The sequence below is a fragment of the Aptenodytes patagonicus genome, chromosome 4 (genome assembly GCF_965638725.1).
Source record: "Aptenodytes patagonicus chromosome 4, bAptPat1.pri.cur, whole genome shotgun sequence".
Taxonomy (NCBI): Eukaryota; Metazoa; Chordata; class Aves; order Sphenisciformes; family Spheniscidae; genus Aptenodytes; species Aptenodytes patagonicus.
In genome coordinates, this window is record NC_134952.1 from 66,199,317 (window position 1) to 66,223,181 (window position 23,865).

The 23,865-nt window shown below is 39.3% G+C and overlaps 1 protein-coding gene across 8 annotated transcripts in view; it reads left to right on the forward strand.

The window, feature by feature from the left end:
• The window catches only part of MAPK10 (mitogen-activated protein kinase 10), a 179,067-nt gene that overhangs the window by 86,308 nt on the left and 68,894 nt on the right, over positions 1-23,865 (forward strand). For all 8 annotated transcript variants that reach the window (XM_076337018.1, XM_076337026.1, XM_076337020.1 and 5 more), the window contains 2 exons: positions 3,132-3,301; positions 21,547-21,676. In XM_076337018.1, the coding sequence (XP_076193133.1) occupies positions 3,132-3,301; positions 21,547-21,676 (300 nt within the window). The remainder of the gene's footprint in view (positions 1-3,131; positions 3,302-21,546; positions 21,677-23,865) is intronic.

The following is a 23,865-nucleotide window of genomic DNA, read 5'->3' on the forward strand; positions in this document are numbered from 1 at the left end:
TCTCGTCTTTGAAAAACACACCTTCATTATTAGAATTTGAATGTCACAGTATTTCCATAGTGCTGCAACAATTAATTTTTTTAATTAATTTTTTTTAACAGAAAAGCAGGACATAAGATTACTGAGATGAGATATCAGGGGCCTGGCCATGCACGTTAAGAAAAGTTTTAATGTGAATCAGGAATGTAAATTCACATGCTAATTCTTTGGTACAGCATCATCACTAGTCTTTATTGTCCAGTTTAAATAATTTCATGTCCCAGATAGAGTATGTCAGCAATTTTACATACTGAAATTAGAATTGGTGCTGTACTGATGCCACTGAAAGAAAACCTTAGAGTGAAATTTTAGTTTGCATGTCGAGGGTATTTTTGCAAACTTCTACTCAATTTGTGCTTTTAAAAAAACCCCAAACAAAAAGATTTTAAAAGCTTTAATTTCTCTCTAGACATCTTTTTTCCCCCCCTGTATTCTGCTAACTTGCTTTATTTCCACAGTCATGCTTACCCGTCTTGAACAAAACATGTATATACTTCCTAGATGCAATATTGCATCAATGACCGTTTAAAAATCACATGATTTTAAAAAACTTTTCATTTTACACACAGAAAAGACCAGCTTTATTAATGGCATTGCTCTCCATTGATTGGTTGATTCATATGGTCTGTTTTTTAATTTTATCCTAACTTTGATAAACCACTTTAATTACAACTAATGCTTTAATCAGATTGGATGGAGTCACTACTCTGACCATTAAAGAAACTGTCTTGATTCAGAATGTCCTATAATTATGCCTTCTATCCAACAGGAGATTAATTGGTATTCATAAGCCATCAACGAGCAGTGACCTATCTCTTAGATTTCTAGGACTAAAATGATACCTCATAGTATCAAGAGCTGTCTATTTCTAACAAAAGGTGTGATTAAATTATTCAGCTCCTTATAGTCTTTATTTATAAAAGGGAGAATCTTTTCATTAGCTATTGTCTTCACAACAAATACTGTAATTATATAATTATATTGAGAAATTTAATTTTTTGAATACTTCATCTGTACTGTTGTTATGTGCTTCTTCTTTACCCTTCTTTTTAAAGGAAGCCATGATGTGCATTGGGACATACTGTTTCATGTAGTCAGTCTTCTTGCTGCCCTGCTTGCATACTAGAAGAAAGCTTCTTAAACAATACCCAATATTTCAGTGTAATTCCAGTTTCCTGAGAAGTGTAAACCATTTGAAACATACTGTGTCATCAATACATGCAATAAATAAAGAGGAGCTGTTAATCCCATCTTGGCTCTCCTACGCTCTTAACACACTGTGCTTCTATGTTCCCTTCACTACTGTTGATAAACTGAGTGTACTTTTCATTTCTTAGTGTTGCGATGTTTTGACCAACTTTTAGTGATCCCATTTCTCTTTCCTAATCTTAATTGTATCTTGCTTCTTCCCATGCTATTGATTCTTTTTCAAATCTAGGGCCTCAGAACAAACTGATTAATAAAAACTGTGGTGTTTCCTCTCTTCTCATTTCTCCTGTGAGTTAGATGTGGCTGCTGCCATCACTTTCCTCCATTTTGAACACAATTCCACAGTGTGTCTTTACTAGCTTCCTATCTCTGGAGCTGTGCCTGAATGAGATGTTTCCAAACATCTTTACCGTATTTTTCTCACCTACTCTTATATCTTTCTTTCCTGTATTTTTGGCTACGCTTTCCATTTGGATCACTGATTAAGTTCCTCTCCATAAAGAAACCTCACTCTCAAGGAATCTTTTTTCTCAGTGTTTCTTGATCTGTCTTCTCGTCCTTACCTTCTTTGGTATGATGACCGGGGTTGGATGTTACCTCTGTGTCACTGTTGAATTCTTCAGGCGTCAGGGGAATGAGGAATCATTTTGAACTAGTTGTTTTGTTGTGCAGATACTCGCATATTGCTCATCTCTTAGAAGTCTAGCCTGGAATGAAGCAGACACCTTTGGGTCACAGTGAATTCTGAGCAACACGTGATACCACAGTTACAAATGAACTACAAAAATTTTGTGCCTGTAAGAAAGAAGCAATTAAAAGTAGTTTAAGCTCAGTGAACATGTGGAGGACAAGTGAAGAATATGTAAATAGTGCTTTGCTTTGTGTTTTGAGTAGATAGCGATGAAAAGGAAACAGAAGGCAGTCCTGCTGCTGCTTGTGTAATCAGAACTAGGTAAGAGCCAGTTCTGAATCTGCTGGGTTTTTGGTATCTCAGTTAGAAGAGGTTAAACAAGGACAGTGTGTTTAAACAAAAAAAAAACACCAAAAAACCTCAACCAGCACTTATGGATATTGTACTCCATCTAATAATGTGTTATTCTACAAATTTGGGTGAGGTTACAGCTCTGCAGTGCTAGCTTCAGTGCAAGCATAAAAAGTTTACAGTAACTTGCCTTTGTGTCATGAAAATTAGCCTTTGCTTAGGACTAATGGATTTGTCAGGTCATGAGAGCAACTCTTCTATCCATAGGAACCTAGAACTTGGGAAGATCTCCTGAGCTACTGAATACTCTCCATGATTCTGAGCCATGTCAGGTCACAGTTCGTCTCATAAATGGCCCTGTTTCTTTTGCAACTCCTGTTGAAAGGTTCTCAAGGCTTTTATCATATGCTCAGGGAAACTTTTAGTGCTCATGTGGATAGACTTATTTGCTCTATCTGACCAATGATGAAGAGCCTAATTCCTATGTCTCTTGTCCCACTTCTACGCTGATGTAAGTCTTCTCATTTTCAAATAAGATATTTATTGCAATACAAGTGAGGGCAGAATCAGCATGAATGCATAAGCTGGTAGTCATAAAGCAGCAGTAATGGCAAGCAGAGACCAGTAGTTGAGAGTAACTATGTCACAAACATCAGCTGGAGAATTCACTAGCTTTCTTTAATCAGTGGCTTTTTATGGTTACTTCCTGGGTGAAAGAGGGTTTGATACAGTCTTTGAGAGCATTTGAGGATTCATGTAGATTTATGACAATAAGCCTAAGATGACAAGAATTTATATTGGAAAAATAGGCTGCCTGTTTTATTAGTATTCTGATGTTTTACCAGCCTTGGTTTCTGTGTTTTTTCCACTCCCTCCCCCCTTCCCTTCTTCTGTACAACAGGGATTTGGGAAACAAGTGGATGTGTCATATATTGCCAAACATTACAACATGAGCAAAAGCAAAGTTGACAACCAGTTCTACAGCGTGGAAGTAGGTGACTCAACCTTCACAGTTCTCAAACGCTACCAGAACTTGAAACCTATTGGCTCTGGGGCTCAGGGAATAGTTTGGTAAGTATCAGCAGTTTCTCTTATGCTTTTAAATAGGATTTGCCTTTTGCATTTCTTCACAGTTTGCTAGCCACAGACATTGTCTAAAATTGCAAAAATAACAGTCAGGCAACAGACATCCTCAGGCAGAAGGAGCCTAGTGGTTCGCTAATAAATTCTCCTGCTGGTGAGAATGATAGCACTAGTTTGTTTCTCCACATAGCAAAATGTAACTAGCAAGAAAGCGGGAGAAAGATCTTAACTGACAACTGTGGCACTATTTCCAGAGTCAGTGGAAATAATATCCCAAGTAAACCCTGTAATTTTAGTCTTTGTACAGTAAAAGTCACTGAGAGCAATATAGAAACTTGTTGTATCCCATAGCATTCGCAAGTATTCAGAATGGAAGCCTTTCAAATCGAGGTAACTGCTGTTTCCCTTATGTCTTAAGAGATGTTGCAGTGATGTGAATAATGCGGACAAAAGACACAAATTCAGTAGCTCTCCTAAATAATACAAAAGGCTTATGGAATTTGAAATTATTATGTTCAAGAGTTGTGATGTCCTGGTTGGCTTTTGCCTCTGCATTTTTAGAGATGGCTCTTAAATTTCAGTGGCTTGTATTTAAATGTCTCTGTGCAGGCATTTGTTACCTGTTTAATTACAAGGCGTTAGGGTAACAACCATGATCTTTTATCTATAACTTGATCAGAGATGAAGTCTAATTCCATCTGTCATCTTTATCACTGCTCTTTTCTGACTTTGATGTAGTGTGTGTTACCTTACAGTTGGAGGCAGTGGTAAAGCGACAGGTTCCTTCAACCTAGGGGCAGGTGGGCTTCCATGGATCATTGGCATTGGCACTACAATTGACAGTGTAACAACAATTAGCAACACATCCTTAGGTCTCAGTCTGTCGCTTCCAGTGTTTAGTATACTTTGAGGCCACACAAGTCCAAAGATTGATCTAAATGATCAAGTACTTTATTTCATATCTTAAACACAAAAAGGCTAAAGGTTAGTTTAAAATCAGCTTTGGGAAAGAAACATACTTTATGTTGAGTACTATTTATGTTCATTTTGCACTATATGTCCACTTCCATATATAGCAACAGATGGTTTTTCTTCCTACTTAATATCCTCTATTTGTTTTAGGGGAAAATCAGATTTTGTTGAACCTCTGCAACTGAATTGCTGTAATGATCAATTATGAGCAGCAAAAAACCATAGAAGTTAAGCTAAATAAAATCAATAACATCCTGTGAATTTGTCTTTCATACTAAGAGTTGACAGGCAAAAACTAAGAATGCCTTAGGAAAGAAAATCAAATCAGAAAACAAGTAAGTTCAAGTGAAAGTTAACACAAATCCCCTGAAATGGCTGAGGAGCATGGAGAGGCCATAAAAGCCCTTTTACGGTTTGATGATACAGATGTGGAAGTATTACATGATAGATGGGGAAGAAAATGAGCATTTTTGCTTAGTATATGTTACATTGTAACCTACCTGTCATGAGACATAATTTCCCAGAAATACTTAAACTATAAGCAAAGCATGAGGAATCAATGGTGAAGTGATAAATTAATGAAAAAAATTGTGAGATAAAGATATGTAGTTTAGCTAAGGGAAGACAATTCAGTTGTGTAAGTTTCTAATTGAAGAATAATAATAATAATAATTATATAGTAATAATAATAAGTTTACATAGTAAACTTAAATAGTGTAAGTTTCTACAGTAGAAACTTACACTATTTAGAAACTATAGGTATTTCGGTGGATATAGGGTTACATCTATAAAAAGCAGATTATTTTAAGGGAAAAAATATACCGAAAAACTGCCTATTTGTGCAGTGCTGCTGGCTCTGGTGGGGGAGGTATTTTGTCCTGCTCATCTTGTTCGTTTGGAAAGAATAGCCATGAGGAGCAACTCTATGAAAACAGTGGGAAAAACCTAGGTCATAGTTTCTTTTAGATCCAGTGGCTCTGTTTATACTTAATGACTTGTTGTTCAAGAAGCGTAACAGATCTGGGATGCAATTCAGCCTCTTAGTGCCAGAATTAGCAGAAGCGTAGGAGCTGAATGGGTGATTTCTGATTGTTCCCTCTACCAAGGGCAGACACAGGTAGGGATAGCTCAGAGGGATTTAGGCTCAGACGTCTCATAGCATGCACTATTTCCGGATTTTCCTTCAGGATAATTGTAGGTAAAAGGACACTACCTGTTGTCTGGCTGGAGTGACGGGCTACCCAGCTACTGGAGACAGCTTTAGTGCATAGCGACATCTGGTTTTATGGAGTGATAAAGGTAGAGTATTATTGGTAAATGCTAACTACCCTTTCAGGACTGAGCTGCTGCCAGCAGTTGCAGCCAGTGGCCTGCTTCTTGACTAGTCTAAATTTTTGCAGCTTGCCAAGTGGAGTCCATGCTGTCTTCCCCACAGTGGAAGACCTGAGCTGCTGATGACTTTTCTGCTTTGTCCAGTACTTGGCCACACAACTGTAATTCCCACATCTTGAGAAAAAGGGGCCTATTTAATAATAGATTTGTCAATAATTTGACATCAAATCTCTCAGTACCGATCAGGTGTAAGATATTCCATGCCAAGGACTGCCTCAGCACTAACTTCAGGACAAAATTCCACTTGCTGGCAGCAGCTTGCCTCTTAACTTGGATGTGGGACCCACATGCCTGGCATGCTGGCTGCCTTAGCACCTTGCCACATATACTTGGACAGGCAAACTGTCTGCAGCCCAAGAGGCAGAGGGAGATGGAGGAGGGACATGATGCTTTTCACGCTGCTCTGGAAGCTGGTGTTGCAGGGTTGTTACTCTGTTGTTACTCTGTGGCAAAGCCACAGAGTACTGAAATCTTTCTCATACAAATCTATAAATAGATGTCAACATAAGCAGGAGAATTTCAGTGGAAAATAATTCATGTTGTGGAACAGAAGCAGGCACGGGAAGCAGGGAATGTGGTTATGAAAGAAGTTGGGACTTGATTTCACTTGATTATTCTGAAATTTACATCAAAGGCAAAATCATTTTCTTGATATGGAAGCATTAAAGTAAAGATATTACGGTCTTCAGGAGATGATAATTTATTAAATTATGTGAAAAAGAGAAAGCCACATGGTGTGAGTGTTAGTTATAATTGTCATTGTGCCTATGTGAAATAATTATAAACTCAGTGAGAAAGTGGTATTGGCTGTAGACATAGTGCATTCAGTACCTTCGGAAATTAATTGTGGGATCTTTCAATGGGATTTGTGTTAACTGCATTCACAAAATTATTTTTGCCAGCAGGAAGAAAGAAAAAGCTGCTTGGAATCTCTTGAGCAGGGAAGTTCCTCTTTGCTCTGCAAAAACTACTCTTAATGCAAGTCTAGGCTGTTTGTTTACTGTACATCACACTGATATCTGTGAGAAAGACTATATAGGCTGTGTTTGCATAAAATTATCATGTTGTTATAGGCAGGATGACAATGGGACATAGCTGAAGCAGACCTTTGTAGTTTATTAGACCAAGCTGTAGTTGTGAAAACTACGCAGGCTTTTAACCACACGACTTGATCTTCAAGTCTGTGATAGAAACAGAAAACGTCAAAGGTAAAATGAGTTGAGAACAGTTTTCTGAGTTTAATTAGATACATGCCACTTAAACCACTGCGAGAAGAGGTAGTTGATACCCCTCTGCAATGTTAGAAGGGAGCTGACAACTACCTTATTTTACAAGGGGGAGAGAGAGAGAGACAGGTCATTTTCAGCCTGCGGGTATGGATGGTTTAGATGAGGGTGGAGGGAGAGGAATTCTCATGTTCCATAAAATCAACAGAAATATGCTGATGTTGGAGTGGGTGTTTCTTTGTGTCTTAAATGAATGCTTTTTGCCTGGAAGCAAGGCAATTGATCTGTAGGTTTTCTGCTGTGGTTTGCAAGCTATCATTTTTTATATTGCCTGTGATATTTTTGATACTGCCTGTGATATCTAGAAAAATGATGTTGTATAGGAATATTTCAAAAGCAATTTGAAGGGGCTGTGATAGTTTTTGAATTTATGATGGAAGCAAGGGTGAAGTCCAGTTTTCCATGGCAGGTAGTGAAGACATCACTTACAGGCTTGAGGATACAAGTAATTAAACTTGTAAATAAATTAAATAACCTTTTCCATCCCATGGATCTCTGGTGGAGGTCTGTGAAGATATGAACATAGTCAATCAATAGAACCACTTAAAAATAGATTTTAATTTAATATGACTACCTTCTGTGTGGAATGTGCCTGTAAGTGATGAAGAGGATCAGATCTCTGAGTCTGCAAAAACAGTTGAGCTCTTTTGTATGATGGTTATCCTTCAGTTCTGGTTTTGTGTAGCACAACTGACTCCTTGTCTGAGCATAAGATTCTAAAGCGATATTGCAATGGGAATAATGGTAAAAGCCATAGAAGAGAGGAGCTGACACTTACGAGCGTAGTCAATTCTGAACCCACACTGATCAAAGAAGAATAATAATCTATGCTTTTGCTATGGTGCAGTGGAAAAGAGATAGAGAATAGTGGACATCTCAGTGTCTTACAGTTAATGCACAACCTTATTTGTATTGTTTAGCTGGACACTGGTGTATTAAAGTTCTTGAGAGATCAATATATTTCTCCATCGTGACCCTGCTATCCCAGTAATATTGCTTTGGTTTCTTTGTGCCACTGAATTGAACTACTGTATTCCTTGATAGAGGTGAACATTTTCACTTGTATAAACTGGCATAGTTCCACTGAAGTTCAGAGGTGTTCTCACCGCGGGATAGATCACTAATCTATCTCCTCAGAAGAGGAGAAGAAAGAATACATGTCATTCAGAGGAAAAATGAAGTGAACCATGTACCCAGATATGCCTAGAATTTCAGTGGCCCTGAAGGGAGTGGCAGTGTTAATTTTGTCAGTCCCAGTCTCTCCTGTGAATCAGCACTTGAACGTATGTCGTGAGTTTAGTTACTTGCATTTCAGTTACACAGTCACATCTCGCAGACTTTTTGTGTTTAACATTGTCAGCTGGCACTGCGGATTTATCCTGTTCTGTTAAAGATTCTCCAAATTGTATCCATTAGTTCAGCCTGTGTTCTCTTTCTCATGCTATTGTGTGCTTTGCTGATGTGCTTTGACACTCCACTCCTGAGGAGGTTTTTGAAGACAACCTTTAGAGAGTTTTACAAGTGTTTTGTGCGACAGTAATGGAGAAAATAGCTGTCAGTTTGTACTGTGAACTACTACTGTACTGTTAGTGAAATAAGCATGTCAATTTAAACAAATTCTCTGATGTTTCCCAGTGCTAATGTAATTTCATACAATGGCAACACCTGATGAGATTTTTTTTTTTTTTTCTCCTGAGACCAAGTGGTTTAAACTATTGCCAGAATTTTTGTTTACTTCAGGAAGTTCTTAAATGTTGAAATACCATAAGTAAACTCACAGCAAGCTTCAAGCTTCACTCATTCATTTGTACATTGCAGGATTTTTCTCCAACTACCAATTTGCATTCACATTGTAGTATTGTTTGGATTTTCTAGCATGTCGTTGCTCTGAAATGCCAAAAATTTAATTGCATGTATTCAGTTAGGCATTGATCACCATCTGATGTACATCTGGAACAGCACATTCTGGTTTGTTGTTCTGATATATCTATGCCTTGATTCTTCAGAAAGATAGCAAATTTCCCGATTTTATTTGGAATCTGGATCACCAGCACATGAATTTTAAGGTGCTGAGAGACTCCCAGTGGGAACAGCAAAGACTGAGTAGCTCTGTGGATTTGAGCTCCAGAATATTGAGTGAAGGTTCTTATCTAAGTTGGTCAGATTTGTGTTTATTAAGGTGATATTATTAGAATTTGCATAGTAACACATATTCAGAGACAGTTTGCTTGGATATGGGGTGAGAGGAGGAGGCAATGTCTTGCACTGCTCTTGCTAATGACGCAACAAAGAACTTAGCTTGGATGTGGAGGAAACTGCCATTAGGATCACAGAGAACAGCTGCCATATGTCAAACTATACATAACATGTCTGAAAGATGAGAGAAGTTAGTTGTCTTTAAGAATAAGCAGCTTCTATTCCATGTTTGCTTTGATTCTTACAACTTCTATCTACTACTACTATCTTTAATGTAAGTGGGAAAGAAGAAAAAGAAAGGTGTATATCCAGTAGCAGTGCATGAAGGCACCTGAGGCAGGATGAAGACCCAGTTTTGTATGACAGGGGTACCTGAGATGTCATGTTTGAGCAAGAATTATTGTTGTATCTTTTTTTTTTTTAAAGGTCTAACATGTAATTACTTTACAAAAAATATTTCTAAATTTTTTTTTGTAATGTCCTTTTTCTACCTAACTGCAGAGATTCCTGGTAGGCTGGAAGTTACCACCTATTTCATGTTTGTCTTCTTGTGTTTCATTTCCCTTTGCTAGTACACAGAAATCTAAAACGTGATTTAGGTTCTGGTAATCACAAACGATATGTAATAAAACATGCCACAGTGTATGCTCTCCTAGCAAAGAGATCAAGGTCGCTGTCTCTAAAATACTCAGACTGCCTATATTTCTGACTCTGTCCTTTTTTCTTCTTTTCTCCTTAAAGAACCTGTATAGTTTCCATGACTACGATAGTTAAGCAGGCAAAATCTATTTAAAATTTTCTCTCTGCAAGTTTATGAAAAAAAAATGTAAATAAGTTGGTGTAGAAACTATCTCTGCGCAACCTGTTTTTATGAACCCTGACAGCAATACTCACTTTACTTGGTCATAAATTACAGTACTGTAAAGGCACTGTTGGGCTCATTTGACACCCAGGATTTTCAGTTGGAGCAGTACAACTCTTAGGTATAGAGCAGGTTTGTTCATAGCCATGAATGGATAAGCAGCTATGATCCTGTTAGAGCCATTAAAAAATCTATCAGCTGTTTGTAAATTCTGTGGCTGCAGAGAAGTTAACTGATGTTTGTGTAACTTAAGCTCTGTCTGTGTTGGCTGATTAAAAACTCAATTAAATTTACACTTTTTGCTATCAGGCAGTAACATTTTATAACTCGCTTTACAGATGTCAGGCACCTATCTGCTCCTACCCTGTCAAAAACTTCCTTTTGGACACTGCCAGATCTCTCTCTTCTCACATTTGTTCTATCTCACTCCTACACTGCGACATATCAGACAGACTTTTTTCAAGACTCACCTTGCTTCTCTTGTGGGAGGTTGTCTGCCTGGAATTCAGTCGCAGACAAATTTCAGTTCAAGGAGGAAATCAGGGTTGGAATTAACTACTGTTAGTGCATTGCAGCCATTCCTTAACTGAGTTCAGACTTACGCTTTTATTTTATTCACTTGAAATCCTGTCACCACTGAAATGAAGACTTTTGCATCGTCATCACTGATTACCATGTGTTTAACATAAGAGCAATTGCACTAAACACTTCTGTTCCGTCTTAGGGACAAGGGGTTTCTCCTGTGATAGGAGAATAGCTGTGACCATATGGAATCAGAGAGGTAGGGCTATAGGACAGAATATCTAAATAAATAAATAAAAGGGCAGGTATCAAAACAAAGAAGCAATGGAACCAGAAATAGAAAAACTAGAGCCAGCCTGGAAGGAAATGCAGCTCAGATAATTCAATTTTCTTTGTCAGCATGTATTGTTGCTATTTATTCTCTGATATTCATGTGTCTACGGATTTTCACAGTGCTTTATAGAAAGCAAAAAGTTGCCCTTTGTCCTAAGACCTGCTGTCCTTTGACAGCCATAAAAAACAGTGACAGCCAAAAAAATTGGAATACAACAGAAGTTGTGCAAAATAGAAAGACAATATGAAACAAGAGATTTTGTATGAAGCCTAGGTGAAGTTTGTGAACAATGTGAGACGTCTGGCATGACATGAGTGGGAAAACTCACCTGAATGGGCAAGAGTTTCATAGAATCATAGAATCATAGAATCATTGAGGTTGGAAAAGACCTCTAAGATCATCGAGTCCAACCGTCGACCCAACACCACCACGCCCACTAAACCATGTCCCTAAGCGCCTCATCTACTCGTCTTTTAAATACCTCCAGGGATGGGGACTCAACCACTTCCCTGGGCAGCCTGTTCCAATGTTTAACCACTCTTTCAGTAAAGAAATTTCTCCTCACATCCAATCTAAACCTCCCCTGGTGCAACTTGAGGCCATTTCCTCTCATCCTATCGCTTGTTACTTGGGAGAAGAGACCGACACCCACCTCGCTACAACCTCCTTTCAGGTAGTTGTAGAGAGCGATGAGGTCTCCCCTCAGCCTCCTTTTCTGCAGGCTAAAGTTTGGTGATAAAGAGAGAGGCAGTTAGGAAGGGAAGCAGAAAGGAGGAAGACTCAAAGGCAGGAGTGAAAGCAAGTGGCAAACAGGACATTGAGGGGTTTTTTTGGATTTTTTTGTGTGTTTGTTTGTTCTTTTGTTCTTTTCTGGATTCATGGTGTTACACTTTTCCATACAAAAATGGTTGGTGCCCATTTACAAACTGGAAATAAGTTTTGTAGCTCTGGGGTCGCTAATTCACCATGAGCCACAGAACGGGGTAGAGTTTCTAATTCAAACAAAAATCTTGTTTTAAAATTGTGTCAGAGCATCTACATCTTGAAATTTCTGGTGTAACAGGGCAACTCGAAAACCTAAGTAATTTTTAATTTTGTTCCTTTTGAACAAAGGCATTTTGGCTTGTTATACAGCAGGTAAAACATTTTGTATCCTTACAAACCATCAGTTTTACCTGCTAGCATCTTACCTGTGTCAGAGATATCCCTCAGTGTGAGAGACTGTAGATATAGAATTACCCCAGTTGGACAAGAGTGCGCTGAATGAGTTAGAGAGCAACCTGGGTTGGTTGACAGTGTCAGCATAGGAGCAGGCTGTGGACTAGCCCTTTGGCTGGGAGGGTAAAGGTGACATATGTGGCAGCATTCGCTTTCTTTCATCCCAGAACAGCGCCAAGTGACATTTCAGCATCTCTGATCTTCTGTTTCTGTCTGCTTAGAATAGCCTTGCAGAGATTGCAGGGTTAGTTTTGGGAAACTAGAATTTGAGTAGTCTTTTAGGGTTAACCTTTTTATGTTGACTTTTTTCTCCTTCCATGATTATCACATTGCAGATGATGACTTGCTGACAGTACATTTTTAGTGCTTGGTTGAATTTTGATTTTTAATCAGTTGAGAAACGCAGCAAGAAAGCTTGTAAAATGATGTTTCTTTTTCTCCATACTGACAGCTTTTGTTCTGTTTGTCAGGCAAAGCAGCTAGTCTTTTAAATTATGACTGTGAGGTGGCTATGGAAGATAGTAGCTGTTTTCTATTTCAATTTGTAGATCCAAAAATAACAGATTTATCATGTGACTGACAGTTTGAATGTACTAGGTACTCACCTTCTGCCAGGTGCACAGACTCTGCCTTGGTGTCTGTATTTCCCTAGTCTTGTAAATTGCTGTTAAATGAGGAAACTGGACTTTTCCTGGCTTTGCTGCTTTGATGCTTAACACAACTTGAAAACTGTCCAAAGTTTATATACCTTGCTGACAGTTCAGAGCACTGAACGTGAGATGTCTTTGACAGATTCAGTGTCTTATACCCATTCTCCAAATGCTGGGCAAACATTTACTCAATATGGTTTAACTACAAATCACACTTTAACTTCCTTTGCCCATGTATTTTCTGCCACTGAATATTGATAGGCACCCCCAGCTCTGATCCATTTTTCAGATTTTTACCTTGCTCTGGATTCAGTAAATCCTTGAGCATACAAAGAGCGAGTAGTATAGCATACTTTGGAAACCATGAGATTGTCATCTCTTATGTGTCACACATGTAAGGGAAAGCATTTTGGCCTAGAGCCCTTTTAAAGCAGAATGAAAAAAAAACTTGGCTTCTTTCACTGACCAGGTTGAATTTCCTAGGCTGGCAGTTAACAAAAGTTATTGTCAGCTAGCAGACTATATAGTGAATTAGTGACAAGAGAAATGTGGAACCAGAAAGTACTGGTTTTACAGTACTGTTCATAAAAGGATTCTACAACCGAGTCACTTTCAGAGCCAAGTATAAAGAATTAGCAGAGTATATACAGATGACAAGTATGTAAACATACTTTATATTCAGCATCCTCATGAATATTTTAGTCACCAGGCAAACTAAAATGGCACCCATTATGAGAAGCGTGCCAGGCAATGTGTGAAGAGCATAGCTGTTTCCACATTGCCTTTCCTAATGTATCCCTGCACCATCTTTGTGAGTGAGAATGGCTATGGGAAAAGAGTTTATCTTCTATCAGTATACAGAACTGATCAGTGGATTCCAAAATGATTCTCGTTAGGGCATCACCAGCTCATGTAATTAGAAAGATAACTAAATTGAGGTTCAAGCTGCAGATGAGAGAGTCACAGAGGTATTTTTGTACAGCTTGAGCCAAAAGGGCATAATCTTGCGCATCTGAATTGTCAGCTCAGTCAAGATACTTTGGTCTGTACAAGGTGTGGAGCTATACACAGGCTTGTGGTTTGTGGTGGTGATGGAGCTGGAGAGGATAGTCACCTTTAAGAACTACTAAAGGTTTTGATGGAAAAGCACTTTCTTAACATGAACAAATTTGACAGTTTCATGTGTATAATTGTTTTAAAAGAAGATATCAGCAGAGCAGGTTCAGCGTAGTAAGAGAAGAATTTGTCAGCAAGTAATAGCAAATTTTACTGCAGACCCTCCTTTTTCTTAATACATTCCAGCCTCTGATTCCTCTTTTGCTCAGCAGTTTTCCAAGTGTGTAGCTTCTTTTGCCACATAGTGAATTATTTTGTTATTTTACAGTTTTACCCAGCAGTATAATTGGCAAAATTATAATATAGCACATTTGGAGCCACCAGTGACAGATGTTGAGTGAACTTTTATTGTAAATACGTTTACTAAAAATAAGCGTTCCAGCCTTTTTTTTTCTCTGCAACTTCTTTTACATTGTCTTATGTATAATGGCTCGATCATCTTTCTTCAGACCACCCATGTGAAAGTTTGGCAGGTAAGAGCTGTCTCAGCATGACTGAATTGTAAAATAGATTTCACAGCAAAGTTTTCAAATCTAGTTGCCCTTAGAAATACAAATTCATTGTGCTTCCCAGTATATCTTTGCTGGAAAGGGCCGCTTGACTTTGACATTTCAGGCAATGACTGTAATATTTTAAACAGAATGAGTAATATGGATTCAAAATTGGACTGCAGATGTCATGGATATGAAAATTATACTATTCTAATCCTTTATGGGTGACAGTAAAGGGACTGGATGAGTTGTGGGCTTGGACTTTGTGTTTGCTTTTTCAAGAATAAGCATGAGTGCATTTGGATCTCTGAACAAGTTCTTTAAGATCATAAACATCTAGGCATACACTGTCACAGATCTGACTGGGGAAAGATTCCTGTTGAAGATTTGTCAGTTTGACTCCCGTTTCAATAGTTTTTATTTCTTTTTTTGGTCATTTCCATACATTTTCAGATAGAAATGTGTGTAGACCTCTTTAAATCACCTTTTCTTGTTTAACGTATAGATAACCAGAGAGCTGTGGTCTGATTTCTGAAAAAATGTAGCTCAACTAAAACATATTTCCATTTAATCAGGGCCTTTAGAGAGCTGTATTTTGCAAGGTGGGAAATAGAATAAGTATGTTGTAGTGAAGTGAAGAAACCTGTATTAAAATGCTACAGTAATAATTTCAGTGACACTATAATGAAATGATACAGGAGACATGGACATTTTTAGTCAAGCTCCCATTTAAAATGCACTGAGGTGACAGCTTAGTTCGACCTTTCTTTTTGCCTTTGCTGCTTAGGTTTCATGTCATCTTGGCACGTGAAGGGGCTCCAAAGGGCACCAGCTGGAGCACCTTGCTGGCAAGGTATTTGCTGTGGCAGGATGCCTGTGTTTGACTCCTCTGCTGCCCTTCAGCACGCGCAGTCTTTCCTGCCCCATGCACTGCAGGAAGGAACATTTTGAGCTCAATCAGTAATCTCTGCTGTGATGAGGAAGCTCACAGAAGGTCTTGGAGGCTGATTTATTTATTCTGCTAAACATCCATGGTGATAGTAAAAAAAGTAAATGATGACTTGTCTTGCAGTTGGGGAGGCAGCTTGATTGTATTTCCTAATCCAGCTGTTACCAGCTGATTGCAAGAAGCTGTGAGCTGATGGAAACTCAAAACAAATAGCTGGAACCGTATATGGTAACAGGAAAAGTGCAGTAGTCATCCATTATGAAACTGTATTGGTCTCCTTAAGCATCAGCACTGAATATTGTCTCAGAGGCCACTGAATTTCTCTGCATTTTGAGGAGAAATAGACCTGATGCGGAGTGTAGAGTAGCCATTCCTGACAACAGGTCTGCAACTCTTCATTAGGGTCATATTGGTTACCTTCTGGGTTTTCATCACACAGGCTTGGTTCCAAACCTAATAAGGACATTGAAAGGCTCTTGTTCATTACAGTGGCCTTCGACTTGTACTGTTTGGGGGAAACTGTTTCTGCATGTTGGTGCATGTATGGAATTATTTTCTTTTACATCGTTTTCATGGAAAACATTCACTACTTTTAAAGATACCTTCTGGAGAGAAGTTTTCACTCTAAAAATAATGATTTTTTTTTTTCTGTTTAAAAGTAATTCTTGGAGAGAGGAATATGCACTGTTTATAAATAGAAATGTGTCAATGTCTGCCTTTAGAAACTCAGATGTTAGATGTCAAAAGGAGAAAAAAAAAAAGGTAAGAATGTCAAGGTCTAATTTAATTCTAAAATTTGGACTGGTAAGTGAGGTCAATGTAAAAAGCAAGCAAACAAAAAGCACAAAAAACCCTACCAGAATACACTTTAAAATTTGCTTAAAGCAAAATAACTTTTTCACTCTTTTTTGTTAGAGTACTTGCCTGAAATGGGACCTTAAGTAGAGAGAAGAAAAAGCACTTAAAGTATTTTATGGTTAAAGTTTCATAAACCATTTACAGAAATTTTGCTTGATACAGGAAAAAGATTTGGCTCTTGTCATTCCTAAAAATTACTTTTTCAGAAAGTGCAGTAGTGATAGTTATCTGAAACCAAGGGCAGGGAGTTTGAAGTCAGAGAAATTACTGTGAAAAGGATTTATATACACATCCATCTATGCTTTTCTTTTTATGTAATATGTGTATATAAATTTAGATGTGTATCTGTGTGTGTATATAGAATGTGTTCTGCTCCATATATCAGTGGTGATTGTTGAGGATGAGCTATCATTAGTGTTCTTGTTAAACATGATTTTCAAGGTTTCTCTCTGCTGATGGAGATCTTAGCACTAAATAAACAGGTTATTTCAAATACACAATCAGTGCTTTGTTTAACAAGATCAGTTTCGGCTTTCTTCTCTCTTGCTGTACTGGAATGAAGGAAATAAGACAAAATGTTAATGTCAGTGGCAAAACTACCTTACTTAGAAGGATGAAGTAATGCAGATATAAATAGCAGTGATTCGTAATAAACAGAGTTGCAGGGGGAGTCTTTCTGGAGGAAGGCAAAGATGACCAAAGTTTGTCACTTCAGAAAGTAATATAAAAGGTGTAATATTAAGTAGCTTTTCAGAAAGATTTTAATACTATATTTGTTGCAATATATATATGTAGTGATAGGTAAGAGGTACATTTAGTGTCCCTTGGATTTCTACAACAGTCAGTGAAGAGACATTCTTGATGTAGAAAGCTGTTTGCTGAGATTGCCAAGAGTCTCCATTTCACAGCCTGCCCCAGGAGGCTGGAGGCTGGGAGCTTCCCTTCCTGTTTCGGGCTTCCATTCCATCATCTGAGAGCTAATAATAGAACTTTAATCAAGTAGTGGCTTGCAAAAGGGTAAGCATCTTGAAAAGGATGTGTGTGCTCCATCCGAAGAATCTCGAAACTAAAGACTATCAAAAATTGCCATTTGTTATCCTAGGAACCCATCTCTAAGAGTCGATTTAAAAAAAAAAATATGTTTTCTGTGGTTTTGGCAGTCTATTCTGGGGTAGAATATACTGGAAGTGATAAATGTTAAGTTTCATTGTTGATTAAAAGAGTTATTCCTGTACGGTAAGAATAATTTTAAATATTTACTTGGTAAGTGTCTACTGAAATAGAAACTTGGACATGAAACTAGAATGCTTTTCTTTGCTTTTTGAAATAGGTATAAAAATGAATGCCTGGTCCTTCAAGTGTATGATAACAGAGCATTGCTCATTGATCATTACAGTCTGAACTTGCACACAATATTAGTGGTAAATGATGATCTGGGTTTGTGTAAATCTGACTAGAATGAGTTTCATTTATTTCCTTTTTTTTTTTTTCCTGCTGAAGTCAGCAAAGAGTCTTGTTAAATAGCTGTAATTACATATAACTCTTGGTAGTCATGCATTTATATTCGCATCTGGCTAAATTTTTTTCTCTGCTAAATAGGTTTGTTTTCAAATTATTTATAGTTTAAAAAGGCATTTTTAACACTAACATCTACCTTGCCAAACTAGCCATAAACAGAATTTATAGGGAAAGAGTTTATTTACTGCATTTTCTGTCTGTACAGCTGCCAGAGATGTGGTAGTAAACTTGGAGGATTTTTCTGAGCTCATGTTGCAGTAAAACTATCATTTTATTACAAGACCAAGGGTGAATTATAGTCTTTGTTATAAAAATAGGGCAACTGTATAAATTAAAAAATAAACTCATAGTTGAACAAGAGGTGTTATGATAGAGTTTCCAGAGAAAGAAGCACAGGCTTTTAGATGCAAGTCCAGTCTCTTATTGGAGATCTTGAAATTGACTTTCACGCTCAGCCTTTTCATAGCAGTTCGCAGACACTCATTACTCTCTCTCTCTTATTCCTGCTCCCTTGAGTCACCTGTTTATACAGCCACTCTTCTGCCAGTGATTGAAGTTTGTCTTAAGAAGGCTGATATATCATCAATACTAACCTTGGTGTTCCAAGGTAAGGATTTTGTGTAGCAAGCACCAGAGAGAGGATCTACATGTGGTATCTGTAATTTCATTGTAGTAAAATGCATAGTTGGCTGTCTGTAAACAAAAGCTTCTCTCTGGTGAATAGAAAAAACCATCAGTGCTATTAATTTACTCAGTGCAATGAATTTACGTATTGACTTATTGACGTAGCTGGACACCTTCCATTTGATAGAAGACAATGGTAGAACTGCAGTCAAGATCCTTGTATCTCAAAGTAAATATCCCTGTACAAAGGATTATTTTAGTTGTTTTATTTTCCTCCATGGTATGTAAAGGACTGGGAATGGATCATAAAAGCCAAAGGCTTAAGGAGCCTTTGGTTTTCTGATTTTAGATTGATGCTTTTTTATCTCTTACTTTGACGGAGAGAGAAAAATTCAGAAAAGCAAATGGAGATCAGAAACTGGAGAAAATGGTTGCCCAGACAAACTTTCGGTGTTACTGTTTTCTAACTCCTAGTCAATGATTTTAGGATGTAACTAATGAGATTAAAATATGAGAAGAGAAAAGATTATTAAAATGATTCAAAGTACTCTTACATAGCTCAGATGAGTCTCATGTAGGCTTTTCTTCTTAAAAGAAGTTGGATGATCAAGTAATATGGATTAGCTGAGAGATTTGTTTGCTGAAGCATATTTGCAATATATGTCCACGAACGATAGAGACAAAACATTTAACTGTTGAAAGATCATGTTTCTTAAATCCTGTGGCTTTGCATTTTATTTGTTCAATACTTTCTTAATGGAATTAAGGGGTATTTTAGTTGTGGCCTTTATGATGCCCTGTTGTGGCTGAACTGAATGAGAATGAAAGACACAATTCTGACAGTTGCTACAGGAGGTTTGCTTTCTGCTACGTACTATTAGGCTATAAATCACACATCTTGTTCATCCTAATGTAAGGTTTAGTTGAGTGAAATTCTTTGTCCAGACTGAAGTCAAGTCAGATTGGACCTTTGATAGCCTTATCACCTAAGCTGCTTCATATATGCTTTAACTAGTGAGTGCAATATCTTTGTTTATGCATGTGCCTAGCATGATATTAGCTGGGTCATGAAAGTTATATGCCTTATTAATGAATAAGAGAAGAAAGAATTGTTACCAAATGACAGAACAGATGATGTTGGAGAGTGCCTGGCCCAACCCACCTGTTCAAAGCAGAGTCAACTAGATCAGGTTGCTCAGGACCACTGGAAGCGTCTGGCTGCATCTTCTTTACTCCTCCCAGCAGATACTTAAGAACAGTGGTAGGATCCCCCCTGAGCCTTCTCTTCTCGAGGCTAAACAACCCCAGCTCGCTCAGCCTCTCCTTGTATGACAGATGTTGCAGTCCCTAATCATCTTCATGGCTCATCAGTGGAATTGCTCCAGCACGTCCCTATCTTTCTTGTACTGGGGAGCCCGGAGCTGGACACAGCACTCCACATGTGGCCTTAGTAGCACTGAGCAGAGAGGAAGGATCACTTCCCTTGACCTGCTAGCAACAGTCTTCCTAAATGCAGCCCAGGATGCTGTTGTCCTCCTTTGCCACGAGGGCACATTGCTGGCTCATGTTCAGCTTGTTGTCCACCAGGACCCCTGGGTCCTTCCCTGCAAAGCTGTGTTCCAGACTGTTGGCCCCCAAGCGTGTAATGGTGCCTGGAGTTATTCCTCCCCAGGTGCAGTACTTGGCATTTCACAGTGTTGATAATTTGGGGAGATTCAGTACTTACTTTTACTTTTTTCTGTAAATTAACATTTAGATCTCAAATAGTTTCACTATGAAAATGTTAAAATGGAACTTCCTGACAGTTTCAGAATACCTGCAAGGGCAGTCATGAGAAATTTTTTTTTTCCCTCTGAACATATTTTCTGGGGAAATCCCACCATCCTGCCCCAAATGTCAACAGTGGACTAAAACATTCTTCACAAAACCCCTCATCACCTTTAGCAAACAATTATTCTTATTTGTGGGATGTATTTGGTATGTTATTTATGCAGGAGTAGTGTAATTGAAATATTTCTTATTCTTCTCCACCTGTGTGGTTTCCAAGACATACATTGCCAACACTTTTTTAGTTATTTAGAGCACTTGTACATTTTTGTTGGCTTTGTGACTAAGCTTCTGATACTTGCATGCTTTCTGCTCTGTACTTGGTCAGTAAGACTCTGTAAGTGAATGTCAGTGAATGTCTACAATAAACAGGAATTAATATGAAAAAAAATTACAGGATTTTGAATATTTACTTTCATGCTTTAAAAAGTCATTATTTTTAGAACAACTAGTGGTTTGGTTGAGTTATCTTTTGGGAAATACACTGTTGCTCTTCATGGAGTAGCAGAAAACTTGTGTCATGCCTTTCCTCATTCTTGGTAAAAGGGAGAATCAGGAAGAGGGTCTGAGAACTGCACATTTGGGAACGTTTCTAAGAATTAGTGTGCTTTGTGAAATGTAGAAGTCAAAATTTGTGTAGTCGGATTTGAACCACCAAAATAAGTGGTTCAAATTCATAGGAGATGAAGATTATAAAAATAACTGAAGGTTGTACAAAACATTTAAAAGTTTAAGGAGAGTTTTAGGAGCCCAGCATTAAAAGCCCACTTTGCAAACCTGAGCCTGTATTTCTTCATGTTTTCAAAATTTTTAACTAAGCATATGTAACAAATTTTTTCATTATCAGAAGGAAATGGTAAAGAAATTTTGTGAAATGGTTTTGTTTCTAGGTATGTTATTGGAATTGGATGATACAATCTCGAAGAATGATTAAATAACTTGATTCCGTTAGAAATATCATAAGGAAAATACCAACTTCATTCTAGATAAAAGTAGGCAATTGTTCATTGAGCCACTTGGTGAAGGTGTCCTTAATCATGACAGAAAAGCAAAAGCCTCTCCGCTGTACCCAATGCACAGAGAGTTGCTTTATGAAACAACTTTTTGTCTCATCCAGTTTTTATTGTATTTTTATTTGAAGTTACTTAATTTTTTTTTCCACCCCTTGAAAATAAGTGTTAATTTCCTATGGAACTGGAGTTCAGAAGTAGTGGTGCATGCTGTCTTCTGCTGATGTGGTGGTACATGTTTCCTTTTGATGTCTTCTTTTTTCTCACTAGAAACTCTTTCCTTCTTTTGTCCCAGTATTTTTCTCAGTGGAAAAAAAGGCAATAGTAGACTTGAGGCTCAGGAATTTGCCATGAGAAATGCAGGGTATCCTCTAAGATGCATAACCCCTGTGTTTGTAATTACTGCAGTGCTGCATATGATGCCGTCCTTGACAGAAACGTGGCTATTAAGAAGCTCAGCAGACCATTTCAGAACCAAACTCATGCCAAGCGAGCTTACAGGGAGCTGGTCCTCATGAAGTGTGTGAATCATAAAAATGTAAGTCTTCAGTAGGTAACCAGAGAAGTGGTATGTATACTGGTTTGTTAGAAAGAAAACTGTTTTGTTGGGTGCCTTTTTAAACCAGAGGAAATGAAAAGTAAATTATGCTCAAGGGCTACAGTCTTTCTGGTTCTATATGCCCACATGAGAGAGTGAGGATCTTCCATGTGCTTATTTAAAGGCTATGCCAAATGGGGGTGCTGCAGTAGGGTTAGGGTGATAGAAGGGGATAGAGCAGAATACATTCTCGTCAACACCTTATCCAGAAATGCATAAGTGGTTGTTGGAATCCTGGCTCCATCCTCTTGTCACTGGGATTTGTGACTCAAAAGCAGTGTGTCTTGAGTTGGAGTACCCATGCACAAGCATCACTCCTTGTTCTGGACTTCATCTGAAACCTAGTCATATAGATGCATTGTATAGATTGTACAGGATGAGGGGTCATAGAATCATAGAATCATAGAATCATTAAGGTTGGAAAAGACCTCTAAGATCATCGAACCCAACCGTCAACCCAACACCACCACGCCCACTAAACCATGTCCCCAAGTGCCGCATCTACTTGTCTTTTAAATACCTCCAGGGATGGGGACTCAACCACTGCCCTGGGCAGCCTGTTCCAATGTTTAACCACTCTTTCAGTAAAGAAATTTCTCCTCACATCCAATCTAAACCTCCCCCGGTGCAACTTGAGGCCATTTCCTCTCATTCAATCGCTAGTTACTTGGGAGAAGAGACCGACACCCACCTGGCTACAACCTCCTTTCAGGTAGTTGTAGAGAGCGATGAGGTCTCCCCTCAGCCTCCTCTTCTCCAGGCTAAACAACCCCAGTTCCCTCAGCCGCTCCTCATAAGACTTGTTCTCCAGACCCCTCACCAGCCTCGTTGCCCTTCTCTGGACACGCTCCAGCACCTCGATGTCCTTCTTGTAGTGAGGGGCCCAAAACTGAACACAGTATTTGAGGTGCGGCCTCACCAGTGCCGAGTACAGGGGCACGATCACTTCCCTACTCCTGCTGGCCACACTATTTCTGATACAGGCCAGGATGCCGTTGGCCTTCTTGGTCACCTGGGCACACTGCCGGCTCCTGTTCAGCCGGCTGTCAACCAGCACCCCCAGGTCCTTTTCCGCCAGGCAGCTTTCCAGCCACTCTTCCCCAAGCCTGTAGCGCTGCATGGGGTTGTTGTGGCCGAAGTGCAGGACCCAGCACTTGGCCTTGTTGAATCTCATGCAGTTGGCCTGGGCCCATCGATCCAGCCTGTCCAGGTCCCTCTGCAGAGCCTTCCTACCCTCGAGCAGATCAACGCTCCCGCCCAACTTGGTGTCATCTGCAAACTTACTGAGGGAGCACTCAATCCCCTCATCCAGATCATCGATAAAGATATTGAACAAGACTGGCCCCAGTACTGAGCCCTGGGGAACACCGCTCGTGACCGGCCACCAACTGGATGTAACTCCATTCACCACAACTCTCTGGGCCCGGCCATCCAGCCAGTTTTTGACCCAGCGCAGAGTCCACCTGTCTAAGCCGTGAGCCGCCAGCTTCTCGAGGAGAATGCTGTGGGAGACGGTGTCAAAGGCCTTAGTGAAGTCCAGGTAGACCACATCCACAGCCTTTCCCTCATCCACTAGGCGGGTCACCTGGTCATAGAAGGAGATCAGGTTGGTCAAGCAGGACCTGCCTTTCATGAACCCATGCTAGCTGGGCCTGATCCCCTGGTTGTCCCACACATGCCTTGTGAGCGCCCTCAAGATGAACCGCTCCATAATGTTCCCCGGCACCGAGGTCAGGCTGACAGGCCTGTAGTTCCCCAGATCCTCCTTCCAGCCCTTCTTGTAGATGGGCGTCACATTGGCAAGCCTCCGGTCATCCGGGACCTCCCCCGTTAACCAGGACTGCTGATAAATGATGGAGAGTGGCTTGGCGAGCTCCTCCGCCAGCTCCCTCAGCACTCTCGGGTGGATCCCATGGGGCCCTATAGACTTGTGAGCATCCAGGTGGCGTAGCAGGTCGTTGACTGCTTCCTCTTGGATTACGGGGGGTTCATCCTGCTCGCCGTCCCCGTCTTCCAGCTCAGGGGGCTGAATACCCTGAGGATAACTGGTCTGACTATTAAAGACTGAGGCAAAGAAGGCATTAAGTACCTCAGCCTTTTCCTCATCCTTGGTGACAATGTTCCCCCTC